Source organism: Schistocerca gregaria, chromosome 2, assembly GCF_023897955.1.
Source record: "Schistocerca gregaria isolate iqSchGreg1 chromosome 2, iqSchGreg1.2, whole genome shotgun sequence".
NCBI lineage: Eukaryota > Metazoa > Arthropoda > Insecta > Orthoptera > Acrididae > Schistocerca > Schistocerca gregaria.
Genome location: NC_064921.1, coordinates 599,766,096 through 599,786,961, shown reverse-complemented (window position 1 = coordinate 599,786,961; position 20,866 = coordinate 599,766,096). Strand labels below are relative to the sequence as shown.

Genomic DNA, 20,866 nt, shown 5'->3' with positions numbered 1-20,866 from the left:
CGTGAGTCGTGCTTCGGTAGCTCAGTTGGTAGAGCACTTGCCCGCGAAAGGCAAAGGTCCCGAGTTCGAGTCTCGGTCGGGCACACAGTTTTAATCTGCCAGGAAGTTTCAATTGAACGTGAGTCAATAATTACGGATTTCTGTAGTTGTATATATAAGTTTGGATGTAGCTGTATTGCATTGATGTACTGGTGGATATTGTGTGGTATGACTCCTGTAGTTGATAGTATAATTGGTATAATGTCAACTTTATCTTGATGCAACATGTCCTTGACTTCCTCAGCCAGTTGGATGTATTTTTCAATTTTTTCTCCTGTTTTCTTTTGTATATTTGTTGTATTGGGTATGGATATTTCGATTAGTTGTGTTAATTTCTTCTTTTTATTGGTGAGTATGATGTCGGGTTTGTTATGTGGTGGTGTTTTTATCTGTTATAATGGTTCTGTTCCAGTATAATTTGTATTCATCATTCTCCAGTACATTTTGCGGTGCATACTTGTATGTGGGAACGTGTTGTTGTATAAGTTTATGTTGTAAGGCAAGCTGTTGATGTATTATTTTTGCTACATTGTCATGTCTTCTGGGGTATTCTGTATTTGCTAGTATTGTACATCCGCTTGTGATGTGATCTACTGTTTCTATTTGTTGTTTGCAAAGTCTGCATTTATCTGTTGTGGTATTGGGATCTTTAATAATATGCTTGCTGTAATATCTGGTGTTTATTGCTTGATCCTGTATTGCAATCATGAATCCTTCCGTCTCACTGTATATATTGCCTTTTCTTAGCCATGTGTTGGATGCGTCTTGATCGATGTGTGGCTGTGTTAGATGATACGGGTGCTTGCCATGTAGTGTTTTCTTTTTCCAATTTACTTTCTTCGTATCTGTTGATGTTATGTGATCTAAAGGGTTGTAGAAGTGGTTATGAAATTGCAGTGGTGTAGCCAATTTATTTATATGAGTGATTGCTTTGTGTATTTTGCTAGTTTCAGCTCGTTCTAGAAAGAATTTTCTTAAATTGTCTACCTGTCCATAATGTAGGTTTTTTATGTCGATAAATCCCCTTCCTCCTTCCTTTCTGCTTAATGTGAATCTTTCTGTTGCTGAATGTATGTGATGTATTCTATATTTGTGGCATTGTGATCGTGTAAGTGTATCGAGTGCTTCTAGGTCTGTGTTACTCTATTTCACTACTCCAAATGAGTAGGTCAGTATTGGTATAGCATAAGTATAAGTATTTATAGCTTTTGTTTTGTTTCTTGCTGTCAATTCTGTTTTCAGAATTTTTGTTAGTCTTTGTCTATATTTTTCTTTTAGTTCTTCATTAATATTAGTATTATCTATTCCTATTTTTTGTCTGTATCCTAGTTATTTATAGGCATCTGTTTTTTCCATCGCTTCTATGCAGTCGCTGTGGTTATCCAATATGCAATCTTCTTGTTTAGTGTGTTTTCCCTTGACTATGCTATTTTTCTTACATTTTTCTGTTACAAAAGCCATATTTATATCATTGCTGAATACTTCTGTTATTATTAGTAATTGGTTGAGTTGTTGATTTGTTGCTGCCAGTAGTTTTAGATCATCCATGTATAGCAAATGTGTGATTTTGTGTGGGTATGTTCCAGTAATATTGTATCCATAATTTGTATTATTTAGCATGTTGGATAGTGGGTTCACAGCAAGGCAGAACCAGAAAGGACTTAATGAGTCTCCTTGGTATATTCCACTCTTAATCTGTATTGGCTGTGATGTGGTATTATTTGAATTTGTTTGGATATTAAGTGTGGTTTTCCAATTTTTCATTACTATGTTTAGGAACTGTATCAATTTAGGATCTACTTTGTATATTTCCAATATTTGTAGTAACCATGAGTGGGGTACACTATCAAATGCTTTTCGGTAATCAATGTATGCGTAGTGTAGCGACCTTTGTTTAGTTTTAGCTTGATATGTCACCTCTGCATCTATTATCAGTTGCTCTTTACATCCTCATGCTCCTTTGCAACAGCCTTTTTGTTCTTCATTTATAATTTTATTCTGTGTTGTATGTGTCATTAATTTCTGTGTAATGACTGAAGTTAATATTTTGTATATTGTTGGTAGGCATGTTATTGGGCGGTATTTAGCTGGGTTTGCTGTGTCTGCTTGGTTTCATATAAGGTATTCCATGTGCAAGTGTATCAGGGAATGTGTATGGGTCTGCAATGTAACTGTTAAATAATTTAGATAGATGTGAATGTGTTGAGGTGAACTACTTTAGCCAGAAATTTGCTATTTTATCTTTTCCAGGGGGCTTTCCAATTGTGAGTAGAATTAATTGCTTTGGTGACTTCATGTTGCAAAATTATCACTTCAGGCATTTGTGGTATCATCTTGTATGTGTCTGTTTCTGCTTCTATTCACCGTGCATGCCTGTTATGTTGTACCGGGTTTGACCATACGTTGCTCCAGAAGTGTTCCATGTCTGTTATGTTTGGTGGATTGTCTATTTTAATGTGTGTGTTATCTATTGTCTGGTAAAATTTCTTTTGGTTTGTGTTGAATGTTTGGTTTTGTTTCCTTCTATTTTCACTTATTTTGTATCTTCTAAGTCGTTTGGCCAATGCTTGTAATTTCTGCTTCTTTTCATCTAATTGCTCTATCGCTTCTTGTTGTGAGATTTTACCTAACCTTTTTAGTTTTTTTCTGACATTTGATGTCTTATAAATTGTGTTAGCTGTCCAATGTCTTTTCTCAGTTTTTCTATTCTGATCTGTAGCCTGTGTTGCCATGCTGGTTTTGTGGTTTTCTTCTGTTCGTTGGTTGGTTCTGATCTCTGCCTAGTGTGTATATTTAGTGTAGTGAGTGCTCCTATGTAAACCGGTAGTTGTAACTCTTCCATAGTTGTGTTTTCATTTATTTTGTTGTGTATGATTGTGTTGATAGTTTTTATTGTTGTTTCGACTTGTGGGTTATTTGGCGGTCTATGCAAGAATGGTCTAATGCCTGTGTTTGTGTCTTTGTATTCTATATATGTCAGCTGAAATTTTTCTTTCTATATCTGACCTGTGTGTCACTTCGTGTTCTATTTGTACTTGTTCTGGTGGCAGTCTTAAGATTTCGTTTTCCTCTGATTGTTTAATTGATGTGTGTTGTTCTTTGTTTGTTTGCTCTGGGATGTTTGAGTCCATTACTGTATTTTCTTCTTCTTCTGATTGCACATTATTTTGTTCCAGTATTTGTTGCACTTGTTGTTTGATGTTTTCTGATTCTAACTGGGGTATCCTGTTATTTTTTATTATTACACGGATCTGATCAGCTAGTCATCGTTCTGTTAAAAATTTTAATTCTGGGTATCTGGTAATAAATGTTGTGTATACTTGTGATCTGTATCCAGTTGTGTTGGTTCCTAGGTTTGTTGCTTGGTAATAACAGAACATGAGGTGTCGATTAACTTCATCTGACCATCTCATCCTCTGTCTGTTTTCCTTCTAGGGTGGTTGCAGGAAGCATATCCTGCAAAACACCTCTATTTGGATTTAAATAATTTTCCAGTTGGCTAGCAGTGTTGTTACCATTGTGGGCGGCCATAGGGTTCAAGCGTCGTCCCCGACCATGACGGCGTTTGTCCGAGGCTTCTTTAGTTGTGTCCTGAACCAACTGATCACACTAAAAGGGGGGTTAGCCCTATTAGTGGTTTGTTCTTTTCGTCGCCTTTTACGACTAGCAGAACATACCGGAGGCCTATTCTTTTCCCGGGCCTCCACGGTGATTATTATTATTATTATTATTACTACTACTACTACTACTATTATTATTATTATTATGATTATTATTATTATTATTATTATTATTATTATTATTATTATTATTATTATGTTACACATTAATAAAAGAATAGTGCCAACATTCCATAAATTGCTTGTTATTGTAAAACAGAGATGCACCAGATATGTTTTTCTTTGTACACTGTATTGTCTCTGACGTCTCTAACTTAAAAAGTAGGTTATGGGTGGACTCACGTGACCCTCTTTTGGAACAGCCTCTTCGTGTTTTGTGCCGTAGCTGAGTAAAAATGGTTGGTTGTTGAGTAGTCACTTACCAGGTTGCTGGCAAGCTGTAAGAAATATAATAAACATCTGTGCTGTTAAAGTCAACTGATTGACACTTTCAGGAAGGTGGATACAGTGATAAGGCACTGGACCCATATTTGCAAGGACAGTGGTCCAAAGCACCCTTTGGTTATCCAGACTTAGGATTTTTGTGCTTTCCCTAAATCACTTAAGCAAGTGCTGGTTCTTCTGAAAATGATGCAGTTTTCAAAGTAACTTGAAAAAAATTGTCTTTCAAGAACAGATTATTTCAGAGCATTGTTATCTATGAAACAGGATTTGTTTGTAGCTGAATCTATACCCGTTACATTTTATAATTGAAAAGTTCGTGGTTTGTCTAGTTGCTTGTAGCACATTTTTCTTTTATTTAAATTCATTGTTTATTATCAAGTGGAAGTTTTAATGATTGTATGATTTTCTTCAAGTAAAAGTTGCTTATGTTCCCGGTAATTACTTATCACATGAGAAATAAAATTTGATGGAGAGATGCTTTGCCTTATCATTAAATTTAAAAAAAATTATATACACTTATACTGTCCAGTCTCTAAAAATAAAAAGGTATATTCTTTGATGTTTGATAGAATGTAAATTAAAAGTAAAAATAAAATTGGTACTATGAAAATTTGATAGGGACTCTGAATCTTGTGAAGACAATACAATATGAATGTGACATATATTCAGCTAGTACGACTTTACTGAAGTTGTCGGAATGTTGTGTAGTTAAGGACTCCCAGCATATACACTCCTGGAAATGGAAAAAAGAACACATTGACACCGGTGTGTCAGACCCACCATACTTGCTCTGGACACTGCGAGAGGGCTGTACAAGCAATGATCACATGCACGGCACAGCGGACACACCAGGAACCGCGGTGTTGGCCGTCGAATGGCGCTAGCTGCGCAGCATTTGTGCACCGCCGCCGTCAGTGTCAGCCAGTTTGCCGTGGCATACGGAGCTCCATTGCAGTCTTTAACACTGGTAGCATGCCACGACAGCGTGGACGTGAACCGTATGTGCAGTTGACGGACTTTGAGCGAGGGTGTATAGTGGGCATGCGGGACTCCGGGTGGACGTACCGCCGAATTGCTCAACATGTGGGGCGTGAGGTCTCCACAGTACATCGATGTTGTCGCCAGTGGTCGGCGGAAGGTGCACGTGCCCGTCGACCTGGGACCGGACCGCAGCGACGCACGGATGCACGCCAAGACCGTAGGATCCTAAGCAGTGCCGTAGGAGACCGCACCGCCACTCCCCAGCAAATTAGCGACACTGTTACTCCTGAGGTGTCGGCGAGGACCAGTCGCAACCGTCTCCATGAAGCTGGACTACGGTCCCGCACACCGTTAGGCCGGCTTCCGCTCACGCCCCAACATCGTGGAGCCCGCCTCCAGTGGTGTCGCGACAGGCGTGAATGGAGGGACGAATGGAGACGTGTTGTCTTCAGCGATGAGAGTCGCTTCTGCCTTGGTACCAATGATGGTCGTATGCGTGTTTGGCGCCGTGCAGCTGAGCGCCACAATCAGGACTGCATACGATCGGTGCAAACAGGGCCAACACCCGGCATCATGGTGTGGGGAGCGATCTCCTACACTGGCCGTACACCTCTGGTGATCGTCGAGGGGACACTGAATAGTGCACGGTACATCCAAACCGTCATCGAACCCATCGTTCTACCATTCCTGGACCGGCAAGGGAACTTGCTGTTCCAACAGGACATTGCACGTCCGCATGTATCCCGTGCCACCCAACGTGCTCTAGAAGGTGTAAGTCAACTACTCTGGCCAGCAAGATCTCCGGATCTGTCCCCCATTGAGCATGTTTGGGACTGGATGAAGTGTCGTCTCACGCGGTCTGCACGTCCAGCACTAACGCTGGTCCAACCGAGGCGCCAGGTGGAAATGGCATGGCAAGCCGTTCCACAGGACTACATCCAGCATCTCTACGCTCGTCTCCATGGGAGAATAGCAGCCTGCATTGCTGTGAAAGGTGGATATACACTGTACTAGTGCCGACATTGTGCATGCTCTGTTGCCTGTGTCTATGTGCCTGTGGTTCTGTCAGTGTGATCATGTGATGTATCTGACCCCAGGAATGTGTCAATAAAGTTTCCCCTTCCTGGGACAATGAATTCACGGTGTTCTTATTTCAATTTCCAGGAGTGTATTTTGGTCTTAAAAGGTGGTTCTCTGGGCTTTCTTTTTTTTTCTTTTTTCTTTTTTTTTCTTTTTTCTTTTTTTTTCTTTCTTTTGAGGATTGTGTTATGCTTCAGGAAATTGATGTCCAGCCACTACTGATCCTAGAGTACTGTAAGTGTAAAAAAAGTTGAAGAGGGTCAGTCCATAAAGTCCATTTTCAGTAAAATTCTTTCATTGAGATAAGAGTGAAATGACATAAGGAAATGATATGCATGCAGATGCTGAAGTAAATGGAAAAATAGTCCCAATGCCTTTATCAGGAATAAGGTAATATACTGTATATTGTTAAGTAGTAACCGAGAACTGAAATAAAGGATACACATTCAGAACTAAAGTAGAATGCATAATCAGCAAAAGCAAAATAAGTAGGACATTTCCATTTCCACCATAGTCTCTGATTTTTTTAAAATTTTGTGTTCAGTCTTGTTAAACAATTAGTGGATTATATACAAAACACTATCACAAATTGTAGTGCTTTGTGAGTAGGAGCCTCTTAAGTGAATGGTGACGGAATGTGATAACATTTTTTTAAAAAAAACTAGGGCTCAAGTTTGAAATCTGACTTTACAGTGAATGACAGTGGTAAATTTGCAAAATATTGTGAGATGGTTGAACAGTTTCGGCATTGTGTGTGTTTGGAAAGTTTTTTTAATCCATGTCTGTATTTTATTAGTGTAATTGTCATGTGTAAATGGATTACAGCATGATCTTAGTAAACAATCACATTTGCCTGGCCAAATGAACATATGAAAAAGACAAATTGTAGATTTGTCACTTAACCTCAGGCCAGACTGACTCCACAGTTCCTTTTGTTTAGAAGAAAATTCTCTCAAAATTTTGCAGCCTTTTGCTGGAATTCCAGGCTAGCGAATGGAAACTTTAACCATCTGATTGATCAAAAGTACACCCTGGCAGCTCTTTCCACTTGCTTAATGTCTCAATTTTTTCAGAGTAATGCAGTGAAAAGTCTACATCTACATGGATACTCCCAAATCACATTAAAGTGCCTGACAGAGGGTTCATCGAACCACCTTCACATTTCTCTATTATTCCAATCTCGTACAGCCTGCAGGAAGAATGAACACCTATATCTTTTGTACGAGCTCTGATTTCCCTTACTCTATTGTGATGATCGTTCCGCCCTATGTAGGTCGATGACAACAAAATATTTTCGCGTTCGGAGGAGAAAGTTGGTGATTGGAATTTCGTGAGAAGATTCCGTCACAACGAAAAATGCCTTTCTTTTGATGATTTCTAGTCCAAAACCTGTATCATTTCTGTGACACACACTCCCGTATTTCGCTATAATACAAAATGTGCTGCCTTTGTTTGAACTACCTGGGAAGGATCCCACACCGTGCAGCAGTATTCTAAAAGAGGACGGAAGTACAATGTATGCAGTCTCCTTAGTAGTTCTGTTACGTTTTCAAAGTGTCCTGCCAATAAAACACAGCCTTTGGTTAGCCTTCCCCACAACATTTTCTATGTGTTCTATCGAATTTAAGTTGTTCATAATTGTAATACCTAGGTATTAGATTAGACTGATTTATCATGTAACCGAATTTTGAGTTCCTTTTAGCCTTCATGTGGATGACCTCATACTTTTCGTTATTTAGGGTCAACTGCCTTCGCACCTGCAGAAATAAAATTGGATAAAGATGAATTTAATTACTTTTTTCTTTTGCCATACAGTACTAAAAAGTGAAAAAGAAACAAGTAAACCTTACATTTGTTTTCATTCATTACATACTGAATTTGTGCATGCATGTGCTACTTCTTTGGTACAAATTTTGCGAACATAGAACATGAGCTCCAGAATAGTGATTTGCATGAGAAATTAACTGGATGATTACAGACCATCAGGGGGAGGGGGGAAGAAAAAAAAGAGTTGTGGAAATTTCATATTTTGTAGAGAGAGAAGTGCTTTTTCAAGTGGTGGGTAATGCAAGTATGTATCACACACCCTTTTCAATATGCAATGCATTAAAAGTCAATTATTTTTGCAGCATATATTTTTTGGCCAACTTCATTTCCAAATATCTCAAACTCTAAATCAAAAAGATATAAAACATGCTGGTAAATAAAGTTAAGCAAATGACCTAAAACTTAGAAAACGTGCACAATGTGAACTGTTCAAACCAGTCTGCCCAGCTTTATAATTTTACCACTGTTATACACTGAATTACAGCTCTTCAAAATGTTAGAAATGTTTGCTAGTAGTTTTATTAAAAAGTATTGAAAATAAATAAAAATGACTGGCAATCTAAGAAATGAAAAGCCTTATGTAGCTGGTTATCAGTGTTAAGAGACTTGTAATCACATATTAAAATGTGTAGGCTAGAAATTTGTGTATATTTCTGTGGTCACTAATCAAACCAGCAAACACAATTTGAGCAAAATCGAAGACAGTAAAGTGAGGAAAATATCTATAGCTGAATAATTACTGGACATGAAATAATCCAAGAGATGCAAGTGATGGGAATAATGTGGCAAAGAGTGGGTGAGGAAAGGTACAAGAAGTTTCTAACCAGAATGTTTATTTCAAAGATGCATGCACTCTCACATTGAAACATTAGTTTCTCTCCAAAGATAGCATGCATGTAACCATGATGCTCCACCACTATGTCTGGAATGATTTTTTTCCTACGTCCCAGTGCAGTTCACCTCCACTTTTCATTCCCTATAGCAGCCTTTGAGTTCCTTGCTTCCAACTTTCTCTCATCCCTTCTTTCTCGCTTCTGTTCAAGTTTATGCATTTGAATTCTACTGAATCTGGTTTCATTCGTTCACTGAAAGTGAACACACTGATCGAGAAAAGGTCCACTGTAGTTATACAGTACTGTAGAGAGACTAGGGGGGTATATCATCCTCTTGCACAAATCCTTCGCTTAAAATGCCATACCAGCAGTCTCCATTGAACTTGGAGATCCATGCAGAGTCTAAAATTTTATCTCCACTCTTCCAATCCATGTGAGAACAAGACCTGTGATTAAGAAGGTAGAGTTGTATTTGCAAGGAGCAGTTTTCGTGTCACTTTCCAAACATTCAGACTAAGATTTTCTGTGAAGTACATAAAGTGCACAAGTCAGCGTGGTGTTGGACTTCTGCCATCACGCCTGGTTATAATTTACTCTTTAGATTTATCCTCTCTTTCTCTTCTACATTCCTTTTTGAAGTGTCTTTCTATCGTTGTTATGCACTATGTTTGTTTCCTTTCCCATATTTCTTGCACACTTAGGGATGTGGGGAGTTTGTTCTATTTACATTTCCATTGACGTGACTGTCTGAATACCATATCATTTACTCTGGCTTTGAATATTAGATTTTAACTTATTGTTACAGATTCACTATTTTTTGTATCTTGTGTGTCTCCTTTATTCAGGCTTCCATTCAACACCCATACGTGTGTTTCTTTTTTCTATTGGCCATCTTTATTCCAATAAATGAAGTGAGAAATAGTCTGAAAACTAAAGGTTTAGCTGTTTCCATCATTCAGTTCAATAAAAATTGCACCAGATGCTTAAAAAAAGTTTGCATTCCTTTCATGTCATCCGTTTCAGCTGTGAGCAGTTCATGCTATTTAACTGAAATTCAAAGTTCTTTGATTTCAGGTAGCACAGCAGTGCAAGGAGAACATCTTTGCTATTCAAACACTAAAAGATTTCCAGTATTTTGAGGACAATAAAGACCAAGGAGTGAGTGTTAGAGGAAAAGCGAAACAATTAGTTGAACTGCTCAAGGATGATGAACGCTTACGAAATGAAAGAGCAAGAGCTTTAAAGGCTAAAGAACGTTTTGCGCAAGCAGCTTCTGGATTTGGAAGTGATGGAATGGTGAGTCAGTGCAGCAGTGTGTGTGTGTGTGTGTGTGTGTGTGTGTGTGTGTGTGTGTGTGTTCCTTGCTTTGTTGCATGTCATTAATCCTTCTCCATTCTGTTTTCACACGTTCTGTACTCTTTGTAATCAATTGAATTATTTCAGTGTTATAAAAGTTGTTGCTTTCAAAGGAGTGTGCTGTTCACTCCAACATGGGACGAAGATTCACCACACTTTCCGCAGGCTCTAGTGAGTTGTCAAGGAGCTGTAAGAGTTCAAAGAATAGTTCTTGTATTTAGTGTGCTAAAACTGGAGTAGATGCAGGACAACTAACAGTCAAAATTAAAATAATGCCTTAGCTCTCAAAACTGGTCTTCAGCTAAGATGGACTACAAAAGATGTTAACAGAAGAAAAAATGTCTGCTGGACAGAATAGACAGGTGGATATGGCCCCTGGAGAGAAAGGAAACAGTGTGAAAAAACTGCATTTTAGTTAAGAAACACTTATTACCTAGATAAAGTAATGAAATGCCGTGACAAGTCTGCAAAGCCAGTACTATTTGCATTGTAAACAGAATGCTTGTCTCTTATACAACTTCCATGTTCAGGATACATTCAACGGCAGTTGTATTCTGTGACCTATTTTGACTAGTTGAACACTTGGCAGAATAGTCATTTGTGACAGTTAAGAAAATGAAGTGAAAGAAAAATATAACTTTTTTTTTATCTACCATATCCATACTGTCTGCCCTTCACAAAAATTGATGCCATCAGTAATACCCCTTTCATTATTTAGTCTGCTTTCTTGTGATTGAAATTGTCATGTTCCATATTGTTAGTGTTATATGAAGTAATACTAAACCTTGAAAGTAATTTGGTGTTAAATGTTTATTTTTTTATGGGAATGTTCCATCAGAATCTTGTTAATGGTTCATTTATTATTTCCAGGTGCAACAAATTAAAGTTTTTCTTTTACCGTTGCACTTATATCTTTACTGTTACAGCAATGTTTATTGATTGTAAATTAACCCCAAAAATGCAAGATGATGTGTGGGAAATGAGTTTTAGAATGTGTTAACAGACATAATAATGGTTTTCCTTTCCTACTGAACACCAGATTAAGTTACTTCATTTAATGTGCTCCCATATTTCACTAACATGGTTTTGTCAGTGATGCACTCTCTAATTCTTGTTCTGTTCTGTGCAGGAGGCAGTTTCTCCTTCGAGCCCCAGCTTTCCAGCTGTGAGTGTTTCCCATTTTTACTCTCACTTAGTTGCATGTTTTTAGCAAAATTTCCTATAGCTTACCTGATATTTCTCAGTTTTGTTCTTTCAATTATTAAATTAAGTATGTTTAGAGAGAGAGAGAGAGAGAGAGAGAGAGAGAGAGAGAGAGAGAGTGAGTAAGTGTTCACAGGAAGGAGAGGAAGATATGGCTATCATTAGCACTGACATTTCATCTCCTGTAAGTAAACCTTACCGAATAATTCTGTCTCATAATGTTAACCAATATTTGGTTTACTAAAGTAATTAATGATAAAGGAGCAGTCAAAGAAAGAAAAGACTGGTGGAAAAAGTAAGTAAATTCTTTACTTATTCAGTAGTAATTGCCATAACTGTAAATGCATTTATCCCACTGTGAAACAAGGTGGTCGGTACCTTGTTTGCGGTTGCCTATAGAACCATGACTGAACGGAGGTGAGCACCTCTTTGTCCAAAGCAAATCAACAGTCACAAATGTCTTTCTTCAGAACTCCAAAAATATGGAAATTGTATGGAGGACATGTAAGTGCCTCCCAGTGAAACTTGTGCAATGTAATAAACAACTTTGGCAACATATGGGTGGGACCCACATGTTGCCAAGGCTGTTTAGACTACAATGCAGAAGTTTAACTGGGAAGCCCTTACAAATCGTCCACACAGTTTCCATATTGTTGGAGCCATAAGGAAAGACATTCTTGACTGACAGTTTGCTTTAGGCATTGGCCATCTTGTCTCTCAGTAGGATAAATGTATTAACAGCTATAGCAATTACTTTTGAAATAAAAAGTTTACTTACTTTTTTCATCTGTTTGGTTTTTGTTTGACTGTCCTGTATCTATCACACACAGTTCATCACTGCTTCAATAACTATTTGTACTGATTTTGCCATTTTCTGCTCCTGCTTCTATCTATAAGAAATCACTCATGAATTATGAATACAACTGATAAGGCAGTATTTGTGTGTGTATGGGGAGGGCAGGCAATCGTATTATCCTTGGTTCCATGCAGGCCAGTTTTTCTCACTGTGTCTCATGTAGTCATTGTAACACTTGAAGGTTCTAATGCTGTAAAACTATGGCATCTTACAAACAAAATTAATATTGCTATTGATTCATATGTATTGAAAAAAAAATTAGTGTTGTTTCCATGTTGATTCACATGTGTTTTGGTTTGTTCAGTCATGGTGAAAAAGCTGTTACCGGGTTGATTCTGGACAAGCTCATAACAATCGTGTGTAATGATTATGGTTAAAAACTTGATGTTAACCCATATATTGTATCACATCATGCCAACAATTGTAAAATAACTGAATACATGAAATGCGTTCATGAAAACCAGCGCTCCAACCTTACTAGAGTTTCGACACAGATTAGAAGTGTCTCAGCAATTCGAAACCATGACTAGTAGAAACATACTCACAGAAAATAATTGTGTTCTTCTTTCCTAACAAGGGTTCTCACCAAACCACTGTTTTAATAATGTAATAATTCGAGTTACAAACAAAACAGATACTGACAAGTGTGACTACTACTGAACCATCAGTTTAGTAAGTCATGGTTGTAAAACATTGAGGTGAATTATGTAAAGCAGAATGCAAAAACTGGTAGAGGCCTAACTTTGGAAAGACAAGTTATAGTTCCAATGAAATGTAGGCACAAGTGAGGCAGTACTGACTGTATGATTTGTGAGATAGGTTGAAGAAAGGCAAACATATGTTTGTAGCTTTCATAGATTTTGAGAAACCTTTTGACAGTGTTAACTGCAATATACTCTTTGAAATTCCAAAGGTAGCAGGTATTAAATACAAGGAGTGAAATGTACTAGAACAGAAACCAGACTGCAGTTAACAGTCAAAAGGGCATTAAAGGGAAGCTGTAGTTGATATGGGATCAAGAGAAGTTTGTAGGTTATACTTGACGTTATTCAGTTTGTAGATTGAGAAAGTTGTGAAGGGAAATCAAAGAGCATTTTGGAAACGAGTTGAAGTTTCCAGTTTGCTGATGAAATTGTAATTTTATCAGAGATGGCTAAGGACTTGAAAGAGTGGTAGAGTGTTATGGAAAGCGTCTTGGAGAGGAATTATAAGATGAACATAACTAAAAATAAAATGAGGGTAGTGGAATTTAGTCAAATTAAAACGGGCAATGCTGTGGACATATTAGGAAATGAAACACTAATAGTAGTAGATGTGTAATGCTGTCTCAGCAAAAAAAAATAACTAATGATGGCCAAAATATATGGGATATAAAATGCAGACCAACAACAGCAGAAAAAGGTTTCTGAAAAGAGAAATTTGTTAACATAAAATAAAAGTGGAAGTGTTGGGAAGTATTTTCTGAAGGTGTTTTCCTTTTATGGAAATGAAATGTAAACGATAGGCAATTCAGACAAGAAGAGAATAAAAGCTTTTGAAACATCGTGGTATAAAAGAGTATTAAATCTTAGATAGATCAAATAACAAATCAGGACATACTGAGTCAGATTGGGAGAAAAAAGAAATTAATGGTATGCCTTGACTAAAACAAGGAATCAGTTGATACGATATATGTTGAGACATCAAGGAATTGTCAATTTGGTAATGGAAGAAAGTGATCGGGGTAAGGGGGTGGGGGGGGGGGGGGGCATGTAGAGGGAGACAAATGCTTTGGTGTAGAGAGCAGGTTAAAAATTGATCCAGGCTGTGTTATTTACGCATAAATGAGGATGCTTGCCCAGGACAGACTAACATGAAAAGCTGCATCAAACCAGTCTCCAGACTACTACTGCTACTATGGCGACGATGACGATGATGACTACAGTTTAAACAATCATTGCTGTTTTCCATTTACATCCTGCCTGTAGACATCAGGACGAGTATCAGCATAATGTTAAATCAGCTGATACAGTTTCTTGCTTGCCATTCATTTCATCTTGACAAATTCGTTCTTGTTACCATCACAAATTTTTTACCACCTAAAGATTTATCTTGCCAACGGGACTTCATATCTAAACAACTTGTAACCTCTCTAGCACTTTGTAAGATTTACTTCAACAATAAAGCAAGTCTTGATCTGAACCATACTTTTTCTTCTCTCAGCTGTTTGATGTATGGGATTATTTTAAGATTTTCTCAATGGTGGTTTCATCCTTTGTTTGGTCATAAACCAGAGAGCGCAGTTTACTGTTTGAATATACAGGCTAGTTCAAAAATAATACTGAGAGTCCTAAATTGTATTATGAAAATTAATAAGCATTTATGCCATTTATTATACTACTACAAAAGTACCATTTATTCGCCAACAGATGTCGAGACAATGTACTGTCTTAGTATTTATGGCATTATTTTAAATTGCACCTGTGATTTGAGGTTCTAGGTATCTGAAATTGGAAATATGTTCTTAAAATATTTCAGATTAAGCAGTCCAGAGATGCAATATCAGGTTTTGTAGGGGCTATGATTTGACTCATCCTAAATGTTCCACGAGTTGAAGCCTGCACAGATAGAGGAGTGTGGAGAAACTCTGTCCTGTATTACACTGAAGAGCCAAAGAAATTGATATACCTGTTTAATATCGTGTAGGGCCCCCGCGAGCATGCAGAAGTTCTGTGACACAATGTGGCATGGACTCAGACTAATGTCTGAAGTAGTGCTGGAGGGAACTGACACCATAAATCCTGCATTGCTGTCCATAAATCTGTAAGAGTACAAGGGGACGGAGATCTCTTCTGAACAGCTTGTTGCAAGGCATCCTGGATGTGCTCAATAATGTTCATATCTGGGGAGTTTGGTGGCCAGCAGAAGTGTTTAAACTCAGAAGAGTGTTCCTGGAGTCACTCTGTAGCAATTCTGGGTGTGTGGGGTGTCACATGGTCCTGCTGGAACTGCCCAAGACTGTCTTAATGCACAGTGGGCATGAATGGAAACAGGTGATCAGACAGGATGCTTACGTATGTGTCCTGTCATTCGTATCCAGACTATCAGGTGTCCTATATCACTCCACCAGCTTGAACAGTCCCCTGCTGATATGCAGGGTCCATGGATTTACGAGATTGTCTCCATACCCATTCATGTCCATCCGCTCAAAACAATTTGAAACGAGACTCGTCTGACCAGGCAACATGTTTCCAGTCATCAGTAATGCAATGTTGGTGTTGACGAGCCCAGGCAAAGTGTAAAGCTTTGTGACGTGCAATTGTCAAGGGTACACAAGGGGGCCCTCAGCTCCGAAAGCCCATATTGATGATGTTCCGTTGAATGGTTCGCACACTGACACTTGTTGATGGCCCAGCATTGAAATCTGGAGCAATTTGCAGAAGGGTTGCACTTCTGTCACGTTGAATGATTTTCCTCTGTCATCGATGGTCCCATTCTTGCGACGGTCGTCCATCTCTTGCTGGAATGTCCACTTTTAGCCGCTCTGCGGTGGACTTTTAACTTTCCCAGCACCCTACCTTTGGTGTTGGGTGACAATGCAACAGCAGCTTTAGTTTTCCATTTTATTTGTGAGGCTGGGTTTTATCATTTGATTTAAGTTTTCACACACATCCTTTGTCCCCTGTGGGCTTCACCCTAGCGCTGTTAGGGTGGAGGTTTTAATGTGTTGCAGAGTGGCTGGTTTCTTCTTTTTATTTCCTTTGTCGGCCAGCCACTGTAATCTGCTTTCCTATTTTACTCTCTTCTGACTGTTTCTTGTGTCTCTCTGTTTTGTTGTCCTGTTTTGTTCCTTTTAGTGTTTGTTATCTTTCCTTCATTCTTGTGGTTTCTCCTTTCTTTCCATTTTCTGTTGTACATCTCTCTCTCTCTCTCTCTCTCTCTCTCTCTCTCTTTTTTTCCCATGTGGCATTGTTTTATTCGGAACAAGGGACTAATGACCAAGCAGTTTGGTCCTTGGTCCCTTCCCCCACACCCCGTCCCACTCTTTTAAACCAATCAACCAACCACCCTTCTCTTGCAGGATTTTTTTTTCCGGCCACAGCGATGTTGGAGATTTGATGTTTTACCGGATTCCTGATAATAATGGTACACTCATGAAATGGTCGTATCGGACAATCACAACTTCACCTTTACTTCAGAGATACTGTGTCCCATCGCTCTTGCACAAACCATGACACCACATTCAGACTCGCATAACTCGTGATAACCTGCCATTGTAACAGCAGTAACTGATCTAACAACCGCGTTAGACACTTGTTGTTTTATATAGGCATTGCCGACCACAGCTTCGTGTTCTGCCTGTTCACATATATCTGTATTTGAATATGCATGACAATATGAGTTTCTTTGGCATTTCAGTATAAAACATTGTTAACCTCATTTAAATCTTTGAAATCCTCTACTAGTGAGAAAAATGTAAATTTATGTGATATTGAGATAAACGTTTCTTATTTGGCAGCCACAACATGATTGTGGGCCAGCCCACACCAGTCTGTCACTGTTGGGGACAATACACTTTCTTGTGTTGTCTGTGATGCACAACTGCATCAGTTATGCTGATTGGCATCCATTGATTTGGAATCCATTGTTGGAGCAATTAAGAAAACAGGTTGCAGTCAGCTGCAGATCATCACTCACATCAGCATAAATGATATTTGACACCATTCAAATTAATAATATTTGACCATTCTCGGCTTTTACTGAAGACCGGCTGAAGTAGAGGAGATTACCTAACCTCACTTGCGAGACCTCTGTACAGCTGTTAATTTGCGGTGTTGTCCTAAGGACTGAGCATATGGTAGTAATAGGTGGTTCCCAGTATAGACTGTGAGTACTATTCATACATTATCAGCAGTAAGAATTAAGTCTTGCGGAACAGTTCTGAAAAGTTTGTTTGATGATGACCTTGAACAACTAGACCAAAAAGCCGCAATTGAAAGAAATATTCTAGACATCACATTTACAGAGACCTGATCTTTTTGAGAGTGTTACAGCGGAGAGGGAGATTAGCAGCAGTGATGCTATTATGGGAAGAATGGTCAGCAAAGGCAAAAAGTCCATCAGGAAAGCTAGGAGAGTGTTTGTGTTTTGCCAATCAGTATCACTATCACCTTATTTAAGAGATGAAATGAGAAAATTTTGATCAGGTCAGGTGTATATGTAAAAATTGTGATCATTGTTGAAAGACCTTGTAAATTACAGTCTAGATAAGTAATGAGACAGCAAACACCCATCCTGGTTTAACATACTGTTCGTAAATGGTTGCGAAAACACACTTGACCTCTTAGCCACAAACAATCCAGAGCTAATAGAGAGCATCATGACAGGGATTAGTGATCACAAGGTTGTTGTGGCTAGGCTCAATACCGTTTCTTCCAAATCCATTAGAAACAAACGCAAAATAATTTTATTTAAAAAAGTGGATAAAGTGTCACCAGAAGCCTTCCTAAGAGACAATCTCCATTCCTTCCGAACTGACTATGCAAATGTAGATGAGATGTGGCTCAAATTCAAAGATATAGTAGCAACAGGAATTGAGAGATTCATACCTCATAAACTGGTAAGAGATGGAACTGATCCCCCATGGTACACAAAACAGGTCCGAACGCTGTTGCAGAGGCAATGGAAAAAGCATGCGAAGTTCAGAAGAACGCGAAATCCTGAAGATTGGCTAAAGTTTACAGATGCGCGAAATTTGGCACGGACTTCAATGCGAGATGCCTTTAATAGGTTCCACAAAGAAACATTGTCTCGAAATTTGGTAGGAAATACGAAGAAATTCTGGTCGTATGTAAAGTACACAAGCGGCGAGTCACAGTCAATACCTTCGCTGCGCAGTGCCGATGGTACTGTTACCAACGACTGTGCCGCTAAAGCGGAGTTATTGAACGCAGTTTTCCAAAATTCCTTCACCAGGGAAGACGAAAGGAATATTCCAGAATTTGAAACACGAACAGCTGCTAGCATGAGTTTCTTAGAAGTAGATACCTTAGGGGTTGCGAAGCAACTCAAATCGCTTGATACGGGCAAGTCTTCAGGTCCAGATTGTATACCGATTAGGTTCCTTTCAGATTACGCTGATACAATAGCTCCCTACTTAGCAATCATATACAACTGCTCGCTCACCGATAGATCTGTACCTACAGATTGGAAAATTGCGCAGGTCGCACCAGTATTCAAGAAGGGTAGTAGGAGTAATCCATCGAACTACAGACCTATATCATTGACGTCGGTTTGCAGTAGGGTTTTGGAGCATATACTGTATTCAAACATTATGAATCACCTCGAAGGGAACGATCTATTGATGCGTAATCAGCATAGTTTCAGAAAACATCATTCTTGTGCAACGCAGCTAGCTCTTTATTCGCACGAAGTAATGGCCGCTATCGACAGGGGATCTCAAGTTGATTCCGTATTTTTAGATTTCCGGAAAGCTTTTGACACTGTTCCTCACAAGCGACTTCTAATCAAGCTGCGGGCCTACAGGGTATTGTCTCAGTTGCGCGACTGGATTCGTGATTTCCTGTCAGGAAGGTCACAGTTCGTAGTAATAGACGGAAATCATCGAATAAAACTGAAGTGATATCAGTTGTTCCCCAGGGAAGCATCCTGGGACCTCTGCTGTTCCTAATCTGTTTAAATGACCTGGGTGACAATCTGAGCACTTCTCTTAGGTTGTTCACAGATGATGCTGTAATTTACCATGTAATAAGGTCATCTGAAGACCAGTATCAGTTGCAAAGCGATTTAGAAAAGATTGCTGTATGGTGTGGCAGATGGCAGTTGACACTAAATAACGAAAAGTGTGAGGTGATCCACATGAGTTCCAAAAGAAATCTGTTGGAATTCAATTACTCGATAAATGGTACAATTCTCAAGGCTGTCAATTCAACTAAGTACCTGGGTGTTAAAATTACGAACAACTTCAGTTGGAAAGACCACATAGATAATATTATTGGGAAGGCGAGCTAAAGGTTGCGTTTCATTGGCAGGACACTTAGAAGATGCAACAAGTCCACTAAAGAGACAGCTTACTCTACACTCGTTCGTCCTCTGTTAGAATATTGCTGCGCAGTGTGGGATCCTTACCAGGTGCTTGACGGAGGACATCGAAATGGTGCAAAAAAAGGCAGCTCATTTTGTATTATCACGTAATAGGAGAGAGAGAGTGTGGCAGATATGATATGCGAGTTGGGATGGAAATCATTAAAGCAAAGACGTTTTTCGTCACGGCGAGATCTAGTTACGAAATTACAGTCACCAACTTTCTCTTCTGAATGTGAAAATATTTTGTTGAGCCCGACCTACATTGGTAGGAATGATCATCAAAATAAAATAAGATAAATCAGAGCTCTAACAGAAAGGTTTAGGTGTTCGTTTTACCCGCGCGTTGTTAGGGAGTGGAATGGTAGAGAGATAATATGATTGTGGTTCGATGAACCCTCTGCCAAGCACTTAAATGTGAATTGCAGAGTAATCATGTAGATGTAGATGCAAGAGAGACTATAGGGGTACTGATAAGTTACTAGCAACTCTTGCATCTGCCCAAAAGTGAAACCTTCAAATTGTTTTGCACAGTCAGATCCTGGTGAAACATCAGAAAATCCTTAGACTTTCTGGTTATAAATATGAAGTCAGTGAATGGCCCCAAATCTTCCACTCCATCTGTCATTGCTCAATATGGTGTCAAAACTGAAAACAACAAAGAGAATACAGAAATTTGTAATTTTACATTTAAAAATATATTCGCACAAAAGGATATGACCCTATCATTTTATGACCACTACACAGATTAACTATGAGATGAGCAACATGTATGAAAGATGACTTGTTTTGGTGAGCTTTTTAATACAACTTCTTTAGTTGAAAGCCTTTCAACCCAAAGGCTACACTACAGATCATTCTGTGAACACAAACTTCATTCACAAAACAATAGTGATAGTAATAGATGGATAAACATTATCAGTGTTCAGTTGTACCCTGAGAAACAACTTTGCACTACATCACATATCCTGTGTTGTGACTCCTGATAAAAGCAGATCGAGTTACTATAGTGATTTACAAGTTTCTGAAACTGATGTTCCTTACTTAGGGGGCTCTGTATTGCATTTTTTTCTCTGAAAATAAATAGTTTCTTTAATGCATCACATTAAAGAACTCTCTAAAATGTTTTATATGTGGGGAAAGGAATTTTTGGTGATGAAACTGGTAGGCTTCTGGGACACACAGAGGCAAATATTTCAGGCGGAGGTGAAGGAAATATTGAAACACACCGGATTGCACCTGCCAGCTATTTTTGAAACACTCATGCTGAGTATGAAGTGGTGATCTGTATTTACTTTCTTAGGAGAAGAAAAACTTCTTAGCAACATCACAATAAAACAATGTATTGTGAATGACTGGTTTCGGTAAAACTATGTTACCATCATCAGATCTGTAACAACATTACAAAAGGTGCTACAAATAATCCTATAAACATCTTGTGCCAGATGCACACATCTTCTTTCCATCAAATCTCCAAATACACAACATATGACATGAATGATGTGGTGGCATGTCAAAAGTAAAAGTTTAAATTACTATGTACA

At 38.6% G+C, this 20,866-nt stretch overlaps 1 protein-coding gene across 6 annotated transcripts in view; it reads left to right on the top strand.

The window, feature by feature from the left end:
- LOC126334538 (epsin-1) overlaps positions 1-20,866 on the top strand; it is a 149,195-nt gene that overhangs the window by 48,337 nt on the left and 79,992 nt on the right. For all 6 annotated transcript variants that reach the window (XM_049996902.1, XM_049996900.1, XM_049996901.1 and 3 more), the window contains exons 5-6: positions 9,899-10,120; positions 11,310-11,345. In XM_049996902.1, the coding sequence (XP_049852859.1) occupies positions 9,899-10,120; positions 11,310-11,345 (258 nt within the window). The remainder of the gene's footprint in view (positions 1-9,898; positions 10,121-11,309; positions 11,346-20,866) is intronic.